This window comes from Rhipicephalus microplus, chromosome X, assembly GCF_043290135.1.
Source record: "Rhipicephalus microplus isolate Deutch F79 chromosome X, USDA_Rmic, whole genome shotgun sequence".
In the NCBI taxonomy this organism is placed as follows: Eukaryota; Metazoa; Arthropoda; class Arachnida; order Ixodida; family Ixodidae; genus Rhipicephalus; species Rhipicephalus microplus.
Window position 1 is genome coordinate 438,569,498 of NC_134710.1, and position 19,433 is coordinate 438,588,930.

Genomic DNA, 19,433 nt, shown 5'->3' on the forward strand with positions numbered 1-19,433 from the left:
CTGCGCCTCGCTTTCTCTTTACCTTTTATTCTCTCCTTAACACCACTCCTCGAAAGCTACTACTGAGGTGTACTCCGCCTAAGAAACAGTTACGGGGCTGACTTTTTTCTTCTTTTCATTTAAGAATCACTTACCGCAAGGCATGGTGCAAGAATACTTCAGCTGAGCGAACGGCGGGACAATCCACTGCCCCTTAAGGTTCTGTTTCGCTAGGAGCCTGGGAGATGGCGCTGCAAACTTTGTCCCGGCTACAGTAGCTAGAATAGGGAAGTGTGATGAAGGCGCCGGCTTGCACGCAACACCTTGAGAGGAAACTGCCAGGTGGCGCTGGCGTACGTTTGCCCGTACGCCAGCGCCACCTGGCGTACGGGCAAACGTACGCCAGGTGGCGTACGTTTGCCCTACTATAATACGGTGGCGTACGTTTGCCCTACTATAATAACTGCAGAGAAAAGAATCAGGAGATAGTGGATTGCATGAGTGCGGATATCAAGGAATTTGGTAATGGGGCCGAAATCATCCTTCTAGGGGACATGAATGCGCACATACATGACCTTGACGGATATTCAGACACCAATGGGAAGTTATTACTAGATCTTTGCGAGCAACATAGTCTGGAGATAGTTAACACGGGGCCTAAATGTGACGGCCAGATCACATGGGAAGTCGGAAACAAGCAATCAAGTATTGATTATTGTCTCATGACTGAAGGAATTTACCACAAACTGACAGAAATGAGGATAGACGAGGAAGGCATTAACAGCTTGGGTAGTGATCATAAACGAATAACATTACAAATGGGATACGAAACTAAAAATATGAGCATGGAATCAAAGTCTGGCAGCTCGTATTTAAATGACAAACAAATAATAAATATAGCCGCAAGAGTCGAGGAAGAAGTAGGCGAAATACCAGGCAAGGACTGGGAGTATAGGGAGCTGTTACATCTAATGACGAAGGAGATAGGGAAAGAGAAGAAAACCGTTTGCTGGAAAGGAAAAAGGAAGCCAAAAAGTTGGTGGAACAAGGAAATCCGGGAGGCGATCGAGAAGCGACGCGAAGCATCACGGGAGCATAGAAAGGCAAAAAAGGAGAAGCGGCCGCAGGACGAAGTCAAAAAAATATGGGAAATATATTTGGAAAAAAAATCCCTTGTACAGAAATTGGTAGAGGCAAAAATTAAAGGTGAAAGTGAACGCTGGATGACAGAGATACACGAAAAAAAGGAGGCCGCGCCTAGGATTTTTTGGAGCCACATAAAGGCGCTAGGTAGGAAGTCTGTCACAACGCAGCAACAACATATTCTAGATGAAGGAGGAAATCAATTGGAAGGGTACGAAGCGCTAGGTTACATCCAAAAGGTAACAGCCGATTCGTTTCAAAAGAGCGTCCAGGGGATCTCCCCGGTGAGTAAAAGTGTGGCGGAGAAAGCAACAGAGGAAGAGCTAGTACTAGATAATTTCAACTGGAAAAAGGCCGAAGGAAAAATTCCAAAGCGCACTGCCGCGGGTTTAGATGGGATTCCCGTTATCCTCATTAACGAACTAAGACATAACACTAAAGAAGCATTGTTAAAAGCAGTAGAAAAAAGCTTAAAGGACGGACAAATACCGGAAAGTTGGCGACAAAGTAGAATGAACTTAATCTATAAAGGCAAGGCAGAAAAGGACAAGATTCGCTCGTATAGACCACTAACCATTACATCGGTACTATACAGGTTGGCGATGCAAGCAGTAAAAATGAAAATAGAAACATGGGCCGAACATAACGATATTTTGGGAGAACTTCAGAACGGATTTCGAGTCGACAGGCGGTTAGACGATAAACTGTTTGTTCTCACTCAGTGTATAGAAATATCTAAAATAGAGAATAGGCCCTTGTACGTGGCTTTTCTAGACATCACTGGGGCATACGACAACGTTAATCAGGAAATTTTGTGGGATATATTGAAAGGAATGGGCATGGGCGACGACTGTATACAGCTTTTGAGGGAGATATACCGAGAAAATACAGTTTGCATAGAGTGGGAAGGAATGCGTAGCAAAGAGAACGTTGAGGTTAGCAGGGGTCTGAGACAGGGATGTCCTTTGTCCCCACTGTTATTCATGCTGTACATGGTGAGTATGGAAAAAGCGCTAGAAGGTAGCAACATTGGTTTTAATCTGTCACACAAACAGGGCGGCATGATGATTGAGCAGAAGCTTCGAGGTTTATTTTATGCGGACGATATCGTCTTGTTTGCGGACAGTCGAGATGATATACAGCAGCTGGCGAATATATGCGGAAGGGAAGGTGAAGCTCTTGGACTAGGATTCAGTGTAACGAAGTGTGGTTTGATGGTATTCAATGATCCCTGTGATCAGACGGTGTCCATACAAGGCCAAGAAATACCGAGGGTAAGTGAATACAAGTACCTTGGAGTATGGGTAAATGAGAGTGATAGATACATGGAGGTACAGGAAAAAGCCTCGGCAGCAAAGGGAAAGAGGAATGCGGCAATAATGAAGCACAGAGCGTTGTGGGGATACAATAGGTATGAGGTGCTTCGAGGTCTGTGGAAGGGTGTAATGGTTCCAGGGCTTACTTTTGGGAACTCAGTGGTGTGCATGAGGGCAGAGGTGCAATCGGGACTGGATGTAAATCAAAGGACTGTGGGACGCCTCGCGTTGGGTGCTCACGGGAAGACGACAAACGAGGCTGTAAAGGGCGATATGGGGTGGGCAGGTTTTGAGGCGAGGGAAGCGCAGAGCAAAATAAGGTTCGAAGAAAGGCTAAGAAATATGAAGGAGAGTAGATGGGCAGAGAAGGTGTTCCGTTATTTGTATAGGAAGAGCGTGGACACACAGTGGAGAAAAAGAACTAGAAGACTCACTAGTAAATATACGGCTGGTATTGTGAGCCATATGTCAACAAAGAGCGTTAAGGGAAAAGTCAGGGAGGCGGAGAGGATTTACTGGATGGCAGCTATGGAGAAAAAACCGGCTTTGAGTAACTACCGAAAGGGCAAAAATGAAATAAGGAGGGAGGCATTTTACGATAATTCAAGTGGAAGCGCTTTACTGTTTGAAGCGAGATCGGGTTGCCTTAGAACGCGTAGTTATAAAGCAAGATTCAGTAAAGAAGAAGAACAATGCACATACTGCGGGAAAGATAAGGAAACGGCGGAGCATGTTCTGATTGAATGTGGAGATATCCACCCAGGTGTACGTTTGGGCACGAGCCTACAGGAAGCCTTGGGTTTTAGGGACAACAATGGAAAGCTGAACACACCCGCGATTGAAATAAGTAAGAGACGGTTAGAGTATTGGTGGCAGAAAATCAGAGAGAAAGGACAAAAATAAATATTGGAAGAATAAAATATGGACAGTGTGCCGTAAATGGCAGAGAACTTAAGCTGAAAATTTACCTTTTTCCATTAAGATAGAATTTATCGAAGTAGAGGCATTAGGCCAACATAAAAAAAAGAAAAAAGGATTTTTTTTGTCGAGCCTGGTGGCATACTTGCCACCACCCCGTTATAAAGGGGACGCTCATAACATCCATCCATTCCATCCATCCGTACGCCAGCGCGTGCAAACGGGGCACCCAAGGCGGCTCTGCGCTGCTCAGAGACTGGAATCAACCACGCATGTGGGCAATGGTAAGCGTTTAAACTATATTTTGTTGCTCGTGCATGGCCCCAAATGATGACAGAGAAAATATGGTAATTAGCTTCTTGAAAACGGGATGGCTACGTGGGTTCACGGTTGAGCTGAAATATCGACAGTGTGCCGAAAGTGTGCGCGTGACGGCACTGAAATATTTTATCGCTAAAAAATTGTTGTGAACGGTAAAAAAGTGAAACGATGAACTCAGTTGTAAGCCATTGCTTGCAACACCTTCCAAGGTGAACTATTATTTCCTCAATCACTAATTTGTAATTAAAGCCCCATAATTCGTATTGTCAAACTCAGAGACGAAAATCATGAACAGTATCTGGATGAAAACTTTTTTTTCCTGCACACAGGTCATACAACGCATTTTCGAATAGTGACTCACTATCTATTTACAACAATGCATTCTTAATAATTGGTTGTGCGTCTTTTTTTTATCCCCAAGGGAAAAAAGTTAATAGTTCACAAGTGCCCAACAGAACATTGAGCTGCAGGCCTAAGTGACGCGCCTGAGCTTCAGGTACTTCTTCTTTTCAGGGGAAGATGCTCGCTCCTTGTTTAGTGCCTTTGTGTAAAAACGCAAATGGGTGAGCAGAAAAAAACTTGTCCCCTTATTGGTGACGCTCGGACCATTTTGTGCGCAGCATATTGTGTGACATCTTTTTTTTTTTCAAGCAGGAAACAAGCTCTTCCGAACGGTCACTGTGAAGCTAGTTGTAGCTAAATCACTTTGAAAAAGTGATTTCAAGGGCGTCCACAACTGCGAAGAGCTTCAACGAAAGACCTACCCATAGGCGTCCACACGACGGGGGCAAAGGCTCACTTGGGAGGGGGGCGCTAAGTCTGCTCTATACATTGACTAGGCAGCGGGGCACTGTTTAAGTCATATAAAAGAGGGACGCAAAATCAGCCTCATACAATGATTTATTAAAGAGGAGGCACCCTGCAATGAACATTTTCCCCTGAATGGCAAGCATGCCTGTGGGCCTACCGCTTTCAATGCGGACAATTTTGCAATTCACTGTGCGCTCAAAGTTTGAAGTTTATTCATATTCGAAAACATACAACAATGATTTATGAAGTGGTTGAATAGGAAGGGGCGATTAAAAGGCAACTGAATGCCTGACAGAGCACCGACCCCTGCCCTGGCCGCAATAATGCACAACACTGTGTAAATAAATAAATAAGTAAATAAATAAATAAATAAATAAATAAATAAATAAATAAATATATATATATATATATATATATATATATATATATATATATATGGTGGGGTGATATTCAATGGATCCGGTGGAAAATGCAGTATAAAAAGAGGTCGACAAACGTGCGAAAAAACACTAGTTTTACTAACGTTTCGGCAGGTGGGCCTGCCGAAACGTTAGTAAAACTAGTGTATTTTCGCACGTTTGTTGACCTCTTTTTTTACTGTATATATATATATATATATATATATATATATATATATATATATATATATACATACATATATATATATATATATATATATACATACATATATATATATATATATATATTTAAAGCACAAATATGAAAATATGAATGTATAGGAACAGTATTGTGTAAACATTTTTAACATAAACTCAAAACGTAATCTTATAAATTTAATGCCACAAAAAATGAGTGCAATTTTACAGAGAAAACGAAACAAGTTAGCGAGAAGAAGCAATTGAACATTTGTAAATACTCTCTACAAATAAAAGAAACATTTAGGAGTAAAAACCGTTGTTAGGAACATCACGGGAACAAGTGAACATTTATGAATAAGCGAACGGGAATATGCGTGCCTTGAAAGGGTTGAGATGCGTGTATTGCAATGAAATACTTGAAATGAGCAAATTTATAAAAGATGGAAAAAAATAGACGTATCATGCTTGAAGCGTCAACAGATAATCTTGTATCTTTAATTAGAGAATTGATGATGATCGATTTCATTTAATATGCTAATGGTCATGCGGTTTGAATTTCAAAATAAATGGATAACGTGTGCTAGCATTTGTTTTCCATAGTTAGTCCGAATCCTCTCAGTGTAATGGGTTGTTTTTCTTAAACTGTACGTTTATTGTTTGCTGAGGTAGGCATGGTTAAATACTTCCACTTTCCAATTCATTTGATCATGAATGACTGACGCCAACTTTTTATTGAAAATATTTTCATATATTACAATATCATGCTTATGAAAATGTGGGGTGGACAGCGTTCGACACATAACATTTTGAATTATGCACAGCATTCTTTTTTGTAGTCTGTGAATACTAATTTTATTTGTTTTTGTTGTGGAGCCCCAGATTAACATGAAGCAATGTAGGCACGAATAAACTAAGGTGTAGTAAAGCTGCTTTGTGCCTCAAAGGGGTAGTGAGCATCCTATTTTTCCTATTACATCAGTGGACCGTGAGTCCTGCGTACAAAGTTTGTCTATGTTATTAGACCAGTTCAACGTTTCGTGAAAAATTACACCTAGAAACTTTTGGGCCTGAAACCGTGCAATCAAACCTCCTCTGAATGTTAGCTGTGGATTACGAAGAGAACAGTTTTGAGGTTGAAAAATTATGGCCCGGATTCACAAAACTCACTTACGAAAACATTTTTGCGCAAGAGAAATTTTCTTGCGTAAGTCAATTCACGAAACGAAAAAACGTCGTAAGAGGCCATAGTTGTCACATCGGCCGCTGCAAATAAAGCGCGCTGTGACTGCCCGGGAACATGTCAGCGATGGTGATGCAGTTGCTATATTTGCTTACGTCACCGAAAAGTGCTCGTAAGTGGATTCACGAAGCGAAATTGTGCGTAAAAACAGCATGGCTGAGAAAAAATTCTAAGAGTGGTCCGGACCACTCTTAGGAACAATGTGGCTACTTAGAACCTGCTGCCGCAGCGGTATACTTTGGTGCCCTGGCTGGTTTTGAGTTAATTCACGCCCATCAAGGGCTGCCTGATGACTGCTGGTGCGTTTTTATTTCTTTCGGCACTTTGAGCTTCGCGTGTTGTTTCCCTTGTACGCACTGGATGGTGTTGACAACCACCATCGTCCAATAAGTTCGAAGTCGCAGTAATTGAAGAATTCTATTGGGCGTCAATGGCAAAAAACTACGCATGTAAAGATTTGTGGTTGGATGAAAACCAATGTGATACGTGAATGGTCGGTGCATTCGAACGCGACATGGCATAGGATCAACCTCATTTGTTATGTTGCGCCCCATCTCATCCAGTTAAAAGTGCGACTCGAGATCCTTGCCTTATTGGTGGAAATTACCACCAAAGAGGTTAATGGGAGCACATTCTTTGCACGCTATTGGAAACAAAAATGAGAGGAAGTTTTCAGTGAGTGGTTCCTAAAGTTTGTGCTCTAGTGTATTTTCATTGGCTCTAACTGTCCAATCATTGCGATCTCTGAAATACAGCTGTCGATACACTTTGGGACATTCTGGAACAAAGCGTACTTTGTAAACCAAAACGTATTAGGGATGCGCGTGATTACGCATGGAACTACAAACAAATCATGCATCTTCACCTTCACCGTTCAGACACCGATATGGACCGTGATATTATGGCAAGCAATTGGAATGAAATTACCCTAGTAACTTTGTATGACACCGAAAATATGCAAACCCTCACGAATCTGGAGCAAACCTTGGCTGAATTCATCCCTGCGTCAAATACCAGCCATTTAACTTGGCGCACGAACATCATTGAAAGGTAGAGCGAGCCACTGACATGTATTTTGTGCGACGTAGCGACCACTTGACCTGAGAATAATAGCGTTGCGAAGGCGAATCCCCTGTCGCATGCTCTGATCGAAGCAGACGACAAACGCGAGCAGACGACGGCTTGGCCGACAGGCACAGCTTGTGATTGGTTGTGAAGCAATACCCTCTACATCAGCTCACTCCATGACGTTGCCAAGACACTTGTTTCATCTGGCACGCCTGTGCGGTTCGTCATATCACCTTCTCGCACATAAGAGAAAATTTTGTCACGCCGTGAAAATAGTGCAAGTACTTTCTAAGAGCTCTCTTATTATCATATGTGCTGCGCAGTTGTTGAAAACAACATGGCGTCGTAAACAGCATATCGGTCGGTGCGACTTTCAGCAAACGCTTCTCGCACGAGTTACTTCAGCGTTTGACCGGATGTGTTGTGATTACAGCAGCTCTTTCGGTGCGTGTAAGCAGTGCGGAAAGCTGTGGCAGTGCAGTGGTGTACGGTGAAGCGCAGCGAAGCCTGTGCGTCGGTGTGGTTATCAAGCGGGGATCGGCGTCGATGTATCGACGGCAACTAGCACTCGAGAAGCCTGCAATGTGTGTTTGTGTGCCGGTAACAGTTCGTTCGCTTGACTTTCCAGTCTCTCAGTTTGGTGCTGTGCGACATTTCGGATTGACAGCGTTTTGACACGTTACTTGAGTGACCCCAAGTACGTACGGAAACGTATGAACTACGCGCTCGGTTCTTGCTTCGCCACTAGTTAGCCCGTACGCTTCTATTTACTTGAGAGCAATGTACTGTTCGGGAGTGAAACGATGTTCGTTGTGAACAGTGGTGCTGTGTTGACGTTCCGAGACTTGTGAATGAGCTGTGCTCGTGTGACCGAAAATTGAAAGACAGCGTTGATAACTGTTTTGCCCTGCGAAGTCGTGGTGGGGCAGCTTGACGCTTTTGTTTGTTAAGTCGTCACTTCTCCTTTTTGTGATAACCATAGTTCTAGGGCTGTGATGTGATCAACCAAAACTGCGAGATGCTACATTCTGTTGTGGATCGTGTTACTTTGGAAGCGCGCCTAGACTGTTCTTCGGTAACAAATTGAGAGTTCTATGTGGCAGCGAGAGCCCGTGAACGTCAAGCTTCCCTCCAGCCCCCCAAAAGAGCAAAGATTTCACCGGTGCCTTGCTTTGGATGAAGTTGTAGGCCAATATCGCCTAACTACAGGTTTCCGAGTTCGTCTGGCCATCGTTTTGCACGGAACTAGAGCCTTGACAACAGCCGGTCATGGCCAGTTCTTACACTTTATCAATGGACGTGCACGCCTGGCCAGCCCCTCATTGCTGTCATTGGCAGCTTCCAGTCTGCAGATGCCCTTTGCCTGTTGGCCGTACTTGGTTGCTTATGACACCGACGGCTACTAAATGCTGCCATCGGTGAGTTCACCTTGCAGAACTAAATTTTACCGGTACTATAATTCACGCAGTTCTATAACGTGTGCAAGTTTTTAAGCCCATCAGATCTAATGTTCCTCTATGGTAAGTTGAAGCATAAAAAATTTACTACTACTGTTATATACATACATATATTATGGAGCAAATACATAAAACGTTTTTTGTGATTTGATACAAGTGAGCTCTTGTTTGATTAAGAGGTTGGGCCTGTCGATTGACCACGTTTGATAGTTGGAAAGTTAATGTGAATTTATTTTTCAGGAGCCAGGTTGCACTTAAAAATTCACGTTATTTTGGAAAATTAGTTCTATAGACGATTACCACTGTGGTAGTACTATACTTCAGTAGGACATATATATTGCGGTACGTAAATTTTACATGGGGCTTCAGTTTATTTCAAAGTGATTATAGCAGATTTTGGTCACTTTAACGAAGTGATAGCTTCCTTAAATAAGTATTAGAAGTGAGTGCTTTTAATGATTGTTTTTAAATATCTCGTTTTTGGCTCTTCACAGATCGCAGAGATTGGTTTGTTAAGGTCCTGTGATGCATCGGTTGCACATTCTGGCACATCAATCCTCATCATTACTTGGAGCACCTGTACAAAAATAAGAAGGAGACGTTCTCCCTAACTGTGCAAGCCTATGTCACTGCTCGGACTGTTATCATTCAGCGGATGTGGCGTGGAAGCATGCATGGCAGCCTCATCTGGAAGGACTGCAATCTGCTTGGGAGCTTCGAGGGCACCAAACTGCCTAACGGCTGGCTGCAAGGTTAGTTTTTCTTTAATACATACGATTACGTGAACACCACTTACTGTGCACAAATTGAAAACCCAAGCATGGTTGCTTTCAGTGGATACCTGTAAAATTCTTACACATAATTCTTATTCAACATTTACAGAACTAAATAGCAAGATAATTGAGAATGTTGAAAGCTGGAAGCCTGCAACTTATGAATGAAACTCCAATAATCTAAGACTCAAAAGCTTGTGCTTTGAAACGAGCACAAACACTTTGATTCCTTATTGAGCTCTCGAGCTTGTGACTCCCTCTGTGGATTGAGTGCTCTGGAAGGAAATAGCAAGTGGGTGAAAATTGCCTGGCTGTTCACAACTTGCAAGGAGAAAGACCTATTGAAGAAGCCTCAGATGACATAGGGCCAGTAACTGCATCTTTTACCTAATGTAGCTTTTTCTCTCTCAGTGCTGTTGCTTGTGTTTCAGCCGAACATGTTCACCACAATTGCATAGTGATATATATTTTTCTACAAATTTTACCTGACCTAAGTATGCATTGTTGATCTCTAAAGGTGACGTTCAGTGTGTTTCAAAGCCATGGCTTCTCCTTTCTCTGTCTGTGGCTAGCCTATTTCTGCAGCAGAGCGATGCAGCTAGCACACATGCAATCCAAGTCATGGAGCGCTCCTTTGGTGTTCTGTGCAGGACACAGCATATCCATCCGGCAAGACACTGGTATCAACAATAATGGTGAGTGTTGGTGGCACCTGTAGGCGCCTGTTGTGTTTGTTGCGTATGATTATTTCTCCTGATGAAGTGCATTTTTGAAAGGTTTTCTTCATTTAGAATAATAGATGTCAGTAACAAGCACACTCATAATCCACAAGTTCTTTGTGCCTTCTAGACTGCCCATTTGCTCCTATATGCGGTATAGTGAGCTGGCTATGTTAGACAGCCTTAAAGTTATCAACATTGGCTGTTGTGTTGTAATGCAGTCTAACTTGTGTTTCTTAGTGAACTTATTTGTGGTCTACTTCTCGCACCTAGTGTAAAGTCGAAATAAAAGAAACTCTATTGGCTTTTTATGCCTGTCAGAAGTTTCATGCCTTCATCTATAACATTGTGGTTTTGCTCTTGTATCATATTAAATATATTTTCAGCCTTCACTGTTTGTGTGTGTGTGTGTGTTGAGGCTTGTCATTGGCTTCTGAAAATACAATATCTGTAGATATGAGCACATAATTGACAACTATACACTCTTGCATGTAGCATGGTTGTAACAATGATCTGTATTTTTCTACGTTCCAGCAGTAACAAGGGGTTCGGTGCTCCACGGTCATGTACAGTGTATCAAGAACAGAGCACAGAAGACCAACAAGTATAAAGGGACTGCCAGTGACTGTTCTCCTGCTCAAAGTTTACAACAGCAGAAAGAGCACATTGTGATGTCAGGAGCTGCTGCTGCTTAACTTCTTAGCAGTGCATTATTCAGCAGTTCCTTTGCTTGCATTCGAAATTATTTAAATTTTGCATGGAAGATACCAAACTATGAACTAATTTAAAGGCTGCTGTAGTGTTAGTGGGCAAATATTTTTGAGCTAAAGTTTTTAACGTGTGTGTTAAGTGCCTGCGTGCCTCTACATTTGCATGCCAGAAATCACAGCATCCATGGTCGCCAATGGTAACTGTGTTTGCATTCTTAGTAGTACAAGAAATAAAGCCATGGATGCAGTAATCATGTACTTAGTCGATTTAATCCTTCAGTGTACACTCAATTGTATGGCACCAATGATGCCATGAGTGTATAAGCTCTGGGAAGTGAATCTATGTGGATTATTTTATTTGGAAGAAAGAGGATCATCACTACTCCTAGTATATCTTAACAGTAGATTTTAGTGCTTGGATATTATCCCACTGCCTGTCCGTCCTTCAACAGTCTACTTATCTACTGTATAAGTGTAAAGTTTTAAATGTATACTTTGCTTAGATAGGTTTGTTCATAATGTAATGCAAGTGACTTATCATCTATGCAGCTCTACTCAGACTAGAAATAAAAGTATTTATTTTTATATGTAGCTATAGCATGCATTCACTTATGTTTTTCTAGGTGCCTGTACAATTGTTTAGCCCTACAAAAGTGCTGGTATACTCTAATATTGCATGTGGTATCTTAAAATAGTTTGTTAGTGGAAGTAAAAATGTGTTTACAACCAATATTACTATCCTCAGATGAACTGTGAAAACTCTGTGGAAATTTATTTACAGTTTTTGAACGTTGTGAAGGCAAATGTTATGTTCTTTTATTGTGGTCCCTGTTTCATGCAAATGACACATAAAAACTTTGCAGTGGCATAGTATTAGTTGTTTTTTTACACATATGTGCTGAGCAACATCGCAGTTGAGGCCAGCAGCAAGACATACCTGCAGTGCACTGGAGCATCACCTCACATAGTGTACAGTCTTTGCCCACCAGTAAACTCAATATTTTTCAAGCAGACTAATAGACAGCTGTATGGGAACTGTGTTGGTGTGCAAACTTTGAAGTCTTCTTTAGGAGTGTTTTTCATCATTTTTGTCCAAGTGAAGTAGCTACCCAAGGCCATAACTGGTGGGAATGTGGTGGTTTCCTCTCTCCAAAAGCACTCCTACCAGCTGCCTCAATGTTAGCATGGGGTGAATTCACGAACTGGAAAAATAATTGGTCTTTGTTTTCTTGGCCGAAAGAGTCACTTCCACCGTTGAGCCACCACGACGCGCCAGAATAGAAACTTTTAGCTAAATAAAGTTGATTCTACTTTTGAGAAGTGTTTTGGGGAAACGAAATGGCACCTTTAGCTGTCAATACAAACACTGTTTGCACCAAGGAGCTTAGTAGCTTATAATTGTATTATTCATGTATTTTCTAGAATTTACTCGCGCTGTGCCAACTTTCAGCCCAAGTGTCCTAACATGCTTTGTTTGTGGGTTGTGAATGAGCTAAGCTATGTAAATAAACACATTGATATTGCAGACATGTACAAAATATTGACGCACAGCCCTTTTGTTTAGCATGACATTGTCAAGGGCTTTATTATTGTGTTTTTTATAAAGAGTGCTTGTCACTGGGCATCAGCGGAAAACTATTCATCAAGCTTTTGCGAGATGGTTCGAGAAACACCGTGTTCAGACATAACAGTGCCGGTGGATTTCTCTCATAAGTTACTTTCTGTAGTGTATTCAAAATGAGTTTATTAGAATTGTTGTTTTATAGCCATTCATTTTAATATTTACACCTGAGTGTGTTTGTATCTATGTATGGGTGTACATATGTATATGTGTGTGTGCGTATATGTATGTATGTATGTATGTATGTATGTATGTATGTATGTATGTATGTATGTATGTATGTATGTATGTATGTATGTATGTATGTATGTATCTTTTAAATGAGAATCCGTTTATCATTGGTGAGTGAGTTTGGTAATACTATGGCTGAATTTGTTTCTACTTATTTCTCTTTTGAGCCATTACATATTTCGATTTATTTTGTACTGCATAAAAATAAATGTAACCTTACACAGAATATGTGTGTTCGAAGAAGTTGTTTCATTTACCAACCTACAGGCATGGGCAAGAAATTGGGTAAAATGGAACGAACCTGCGAAGATTAGTTCAGAGCATAGCTACTCTACATGGCATATCTCGTACACATTGCGTTGGTTGAATATGTCGATTTCAACCTTTCAATTTGAATCAGAATAAGCAAGCAATCCCCCGTGGTTGTATATGTGTGTGATATTTATGCATACTGTGATACTGGTTCGTTAAGGTCACAAACCTAGTCAAGCTGAATACACGAATTTTGTCCATGCACCTTTCATCTGCTCTGGAACTCTTGTTAATAAAAAATAAACTTCAGTTTAGAAATTTATTCTAGTAACCAAAAGCAGGGTATCTCTTTATCACACAAATCAAATTGCCATTGTTCTGTTCCATTCTGGACAATAGGAAACCCTCTCAGCAGAACTCGATTAACTGCTATAGTTCATCTTAACCATTGACAGCGACATTACACTGAAGCGTGCAGCATGACAAATGGCGGGATAGAAGACACAAACTAATCACTCTGTTCGCGTCAGCTCTATTTGTCCGTGCTTTTTGGTCTTGCTGCATGTGATGATGCCCACCAAATTAGCACAAAAGCGTGTCCCTACAAAGGCGGTCAACTTGACTGCACGCAGTTAGCTCACTGCATGTGTAGAATTTCTTCAAAACACCGTGAAGACTGATTGCTGGTCGAATATCCAAACACGTGAAAAGTAATATACCAGGTATAATATTGGTATTTCAGCTCTGTACACTTTTGCGATAAGAGAGAATGGAGGAAAAAATTATGAACCCTGAAGTGTTTAATTTTTGAAGGAGCACAGTACAGCGCTTTTGGGCCAAAAGGGGAGTGAGAGAAGCAAGTGCGAAAGCCTACTTCTCAAAAAACTAGTACCCGCCACCACGCATAATGTCAGGCCGGGCAACCTCTTGAAAAAAAAAAGTGCTCAGTGATTCTGCGAATCGAACCAAGTACCTCGTAGATCGTAGTTGAGCGCTGTAACCGCTCGTCCACTGCAGCAGTGGTTGCATTCGCCCTATTGCTGATATATCGTCATTCCTTCGAATGAAGCCAAATGCAAAAACGTCCGGTGAAACTTTGTCAAAAATAGAAAAAAAAGTTAGAATGCGTTTGCCCAAGGTTACTAGAAGATAAAAACTGCCACGTGTGACTGTATAACCGTGCGCTATTTATTCTTGTACATTACTGTCATGACGTTTGGATAGCCGGCTCTAACGTAGGCTACCTTCTCATAGTTTGTCAAATATAAATAAGAAAATAAAAATAAATAACAGCCCTTGACAACGCTAATCAACTATTATGAGTTCACTGTCACTAGTATCACTTTCACTAGATGAATGCTCAGTTTGCTTCCATTATCGTTATTTAGGAAAGTTTTAGCTCATTAACTCAACTCTCCTAATTAGCAATGATTCTCACATCTAAGGACAGTCACACTTCATCTCGCTTTCTGAGTGGCTGTCACTCCCATATAACGCGTACTCCACTTTTTTATGCTCTCCGAGCATCTGACGCTGCTTTGCGGAGACTTTCCCTGACGTCTGCTTGGCCAGAAAATTGTCTTTATTATCTATCAATTTCAAGCTTTCGCGAAGCCGAAACGAGAGTCTCTCTCTCTCTCTCTCTCTCTTCATCTTTTTCGCACGTGTGTTAACGTCTCTCGACCTCAAGACTCGTAGACACGTTCCTTGCTTTGTTTGCGCACTCAAACAACGCTGGACGAAATATTTGCACCGTGTTTTGTGAAAAGCATTAGCACTGAGACACCTTCCGACGAGTCTCCCTCATTTTACGTATACATATACCTAAGCGTAAGCGTATGCACGTTCTCGCATTCCGGCTTTATAAAAATGCTGCGGTGCATGGAACCAGCGAAATTGCGCTCACAATTTCATTTGATTACTGCTGTTGACTATTTTAGCACAATTCGTCTGCAGGCACCAAAGTCGCTCATGTGTCTTGTAATAAGAATATTGTAACAAAGGCTACCTTTGACTATAGGTACAAAACACCCTTACGTTCACCACTATACCGTGCTAGATTGCACCGAATTAGTTAAGTAGCAGCGCAGCTTCAATGAAATGCAAGGTAAGTGGTCGCTTTAAATAAGGGAAGACATTCAAGGCACATTTTCAAACATTGCATGCATTGATTTATGTGTGGTTTTATTTATGTGGTGCACCTGGAGTGTTGTTTACTTGTACTTGGCGAGATAGTGCATGGATTGCTCGGTGGCTTAAGGCCATCAAGCAATTATTTTTTTAGCTACAGTCGTTGATTAAAGGCGAGTGCTTGGCTTCACACAGCCCACCAAAATGTCTATTACAACGTACGCGGCATCCCGTAAGCGCTGTAGCAGACGCTCGCGGAACTGAAACTTAGATGCAGCAAATCATTGGCTATCATCGTATACTCTGGATGCTAGACGCTTTGCGTGCTACGTTGATATTATCGGCACACACTTCTTTCTTTTCTTGTCGTTTCATCGGCTATCGTCTGTCCTCCTTGCCCTCTAAAGTGCCGAATAAGTTAAATTCATACCCGCGCTATAGTAATCCCTCCAGATAAGAGACTTTTTGGCTAAGAAAATGCGTAGCCAAAGAGAAAGCTTTGTGAATTCGGGCCTATGTTTTTTGTTTGTTTTCTTATTATATATTTCTAATTCATTTGTTCGAAACTATAGAGACAAATCAATAAGCGAAGGTTTGCTTGTTTCTCTAGACTGCACATTGCGTGACCAGAAAAAAATACGTTAGTGTCGTCTGCATAAAGCACAATATCTGGTGTTATTGCACGTTTACAACATCGTTCATATAGAATAAAAAGAGAAGTGGTCTGAGTATGAAACCCTGTGGGACGCCGTAATTTGCCTTTCCAATTTAAGACTTGGGGTGCTTCATATTGGTATATTGATACTGATTATCTTGGTAAATTCTTATTAAGTGAAGAGATAAGACTCTTATTCCTATTCATTAGGCTTTTTAGAAGAACTTCATGCTTGATAGAATCAAATGCTTTCTTGAAATCAAGAAATACTCTGATTGTGTGGTACATTTGCTCAAAATTATGGATTATTTTATATTTATTAAATAATAGGGCTTTTTCAATACACTTGTTCTTCTGAAACTCATACTGATGTTCTGTTATCACTTTTTTTGAGCTACAAAACTTTGAAATTCGTGCATAAGAGACACATTCAATAATTTTTGAAAAAATAGGCAAAACAGAAATGGGCCTATATCTATTTATGTCATTTTCATCACCGCCTTTGTGGATTACAAATACTTTGGCCACTTTTAGTTTGGCCGGAACGTTCCAGTTCTCAGGATGAGGTTGTAGATATGGGCAAAGGGTGCCGGGAGATGTAACTCTCGTGGAAGTGCAGCTCGCACACAGCCGTTTTCTTGAAGCAGCTTGTGAACGCGCGGGATCGCTCTCTGCCACTACGCAGACAGAGCTTCCTCCGAACAATGCATGCTTTTTAGCTGACTTGTAGCTTGTAGTGCACCCTGGGACAAAACAATGACTTTGTTTTTGTGCCATGAGAGTGCATACAGAAGCTTTGGTGTCAGAGTGTCACCGCAATGAAAAAAAACAAGGATGAACGCGCCCAGTGATACTTACGGAAACGTGCAAACAACGTTTCTTTATGTATCCGGCTGTGCCCTTAGGCTCAGACAGTGGCTCACGCCAACTAGCCATAAAGTTAAGTACTATCACTGTGTGTTTAAGGATCAAATTTCATTCGCGTCTCGATTGCAGCCACCATTCAGTTAGCCTCTTTCTGGTTATTTCTACCCCTTTAAAGTCTATTTTGCCTTCACTGTCTCTAAACCCCAATGCTTTGAAAAATTCGGTACCATTATCTTCGACAATAGGGTAGAGCCCTTTACAGAACAATATCAAATGTTCAGCCGTTTGTTCCTCCTCTCCACACGCACTACATACCGTGTCTATGTCTTCGTATTTTGCTCGGTGTGTCTTAGTCAGCAATACTCCCGTTCTAGCCTCGAAGAGCAGAGAACTACCCCTAGAATCTTCGTAGATATTTTCCCTTGCAATTGCCTGCTTAAAAGTTCGGTGGGTCTCTAGTGATGATTTTGTAAGCATTCCCATCTTCCACATGCCCCTCTTTGTTTCCTTCACCTTCTTCTTAACTGATGTTTCCTGTTGGCTTGGTATTCTGCTGTTGTATAAATATTTGCTTGACAGTTATTGAGTTTCTGCACTCGCTTTTCTGCACTCAAACGATGTCCATCTCATGTCTCCCTGCACTCCGTGATTTGGGGTATTGCTGTGTGCTTTCAAAGCACGTCTACCTACGCCATGTTGTTTAATTTCCAGTCTTGCTTGGACTTACTATTTCATGATCAAGGCCGCATTGCCGAACGTCAAACCCGGGACCATGACATCTTCCCAAATCCATCTCACAACGTCATACCTATTGTTGTTCTATAGTGCCCTTTTTTCGATTACAACTGCATTCCTGGTGCCCTTAGTCATTACGTATCTTTCGTGCTCCCTTACATACTCAGCCCCGTTTTTTATCTATGCTCCCAATCATTTGTATTTATCCACTATAGACCTCTTCCTGTTTGTAAACAGTGTGACGTCACTGTGGGCACCCCGCCCCTCATACCCTTTTTCAGAGCAGCTGCTGGTTGGCAAGAAAGTTTCTCCAGCGGCATCTTTTTGCATAGCAGAGCTGCGTATCTGCACTCATTAGACAGAAATTCCTACTTTGCTATGTTATAAAGTCGCAGCTTTTGAAAGAAGGGGGTCACGGAAGTGTCACTACTCATAGTGTGGAAATCAGCTCGTCGTAGTTGGATGGATGAACAAGCTTTGTTTAGAGTACTAAGAGACGCGACTAGCACGCATGGGCTTCACCCACGTAGATGGCATCCATAAAAAAATTCTGATCTTTTTCGAAAGCGAATGTTTTGAATGTAGACGGTTACTGGCCCTTCAGGAAATATTTGCATGACAAGGATGTAAACTTATTTAATTTCTATTGTGGCATGTGCAATGCAGTTTTAAACCAGGTAGAGCATTTGCCGCAGCGTGGATGTGAGCTGCTGCGCGCGACGTCACGTATGTATAAGATTCTCACTCATTGCCCACAAGTCTGATCGGAGATGAATAAAAAAAAGAAACACTTCTTGCCTTGGTTTAGGCTGAGGTTAACATATCCTCGTGAAAATCGAAGTGACATTCTGCCGTTGCGTTTTTCAATAACCCAGTGAAAATTCGTGTGATGTTAAACCCGACATCGTAAAAATATATAATATAATCTGACCACTTACCTTGCTGCATTTAATGCATTTAACACCTATAACGTGCTATCGTACACACATATTGCTCCTTTAGGCCTGATACACACTTATCCACTGATCCTTTTTGTTGATTGCTTACTTTCAGTGCCATGTTGTTTCCCTTTGCGATTCACGCAAATGCGATTCTCGCAATCCCACTTAAATCATTGCTGTTATGATAAGCTTGGTTGCATTATTGATGTATGTGCATGATGATTTGATTATTGTATGCTGTGTGATGCTTGGCTTGATTGCCTTACTGCCTGTACCATTCCTGCTTGGGCTCCATGCCTGCAGTGTCTTGTAAATAAATAAATAAAATAAATAATGCGCATTGTCACTTCATCAGGATCGAGCCATAAAAGTACGAAGTAGATAAGAAATGAAAATCTCCACTGTTTCTATTAACACGTATCAGGTATTCAATATTACGAGTTATAGCCATGGTGAAGCATATATGCGGCCCCGTCATGGTGGTCTAGTGGATAAGGTACTCGGCTGCTGACCCGCAGTTCGCAGAATCAAATCCCAGCTGTGGTGGCTGCATTTCCGATGAAGGCGGAAACGTTGTAGGCCCATGTGCTCAGATTTCGGTGCACGCTAAAGAACCTCAGGAGGTCAAAATTACCGGAACCCTCCACTACCGCATCTCTTATAATCATATGGTGGTTTTGGGACGTTAAACCCCACAAATATATCAATCAAGCATATATGCAGATTCGGCAACACTACTACATGCTTATAGCTCAAGCGTAGTCGTATATATCATCCGGGAATCATGATCATTTTTTTTCTGCACACCGCACATACGCTGAGATGTACCCAATCGCAGATGATTGCGTCAAACGTATCTTTATTTTGACTACAATGTCCGATCGCAAAGTTCCATCGACAACCTGTTTCTGAAACCCGCCCACAACTAATACCAGTGTTTTCGCAAAC

General features: G+C 41.6%; 1 protein-coding gene across 2 annotated transcripts; it reads left to right on the top strand.

The window, feature by feature from the left end:
- The first annotated feature begins 7,605 nt into the window (after positions 1-7,605).
- Positions 7,606-13,131, top strand: LOC142776598 (uncharacterized). Of its 2 annotated transcripts, none has more exons than XM_075880526.1 (4): positions 7,606-8,812; positions 9,346-9,603; positions 10,197-10,319; positions 10,878-13,131. In XM_075880526.1, the coding sequence occupies exons 2-4, from the start codon at positions 9,507-9,509 to the stop codon at positions 11,036-11,038; spliced, it is 381 nt and encodes a 126-aa protein (XP_075736641.1). In that variant the 5' UTR covers positions 7,606-8,812; positions 9,346-9,506; the 3' UTR covers positions 11,039-13,131. The 2 variants fall into 2 exon arrangements, with proteins under 2 accessions (XP_075736641.1, XP_075736642.1); XM_075880527.1 differs by having other exon boundaries at positions 10,275-10,319.
- The last annotated feature ends 6,302 nt before the right edge of the window (positions 13,132-19,433 follow it).

What these genes read in the sequence shown, in the direction of transcription:
- LOC142776598 (XM_075880526.1), top strand. Translation starts at nt 9,507, where the DNA reads ATGTGGCGTGGAAGCATGCATGGCAGCCTCATCTGGAAGGACTGCAAT. An exon ending in GCCTAACGGCTGGCTGCAAG is followed by an intron (nt 9,604 to 10,196) that starts GTTAGTTTTTCT and finishes GTCTGTGGCTAG; the next exon opens with CCTATTTCTGCAGCAGAGCG. An exon ending in CACTGGTATCAACAATAATG is followed by an intron (nt 10,320 to 10,877) that starts GTGAGTGTTGGT and finishes TCTACGTTCCAG; the next exon opens with CAGTAACAAGGGGTTCGGTG.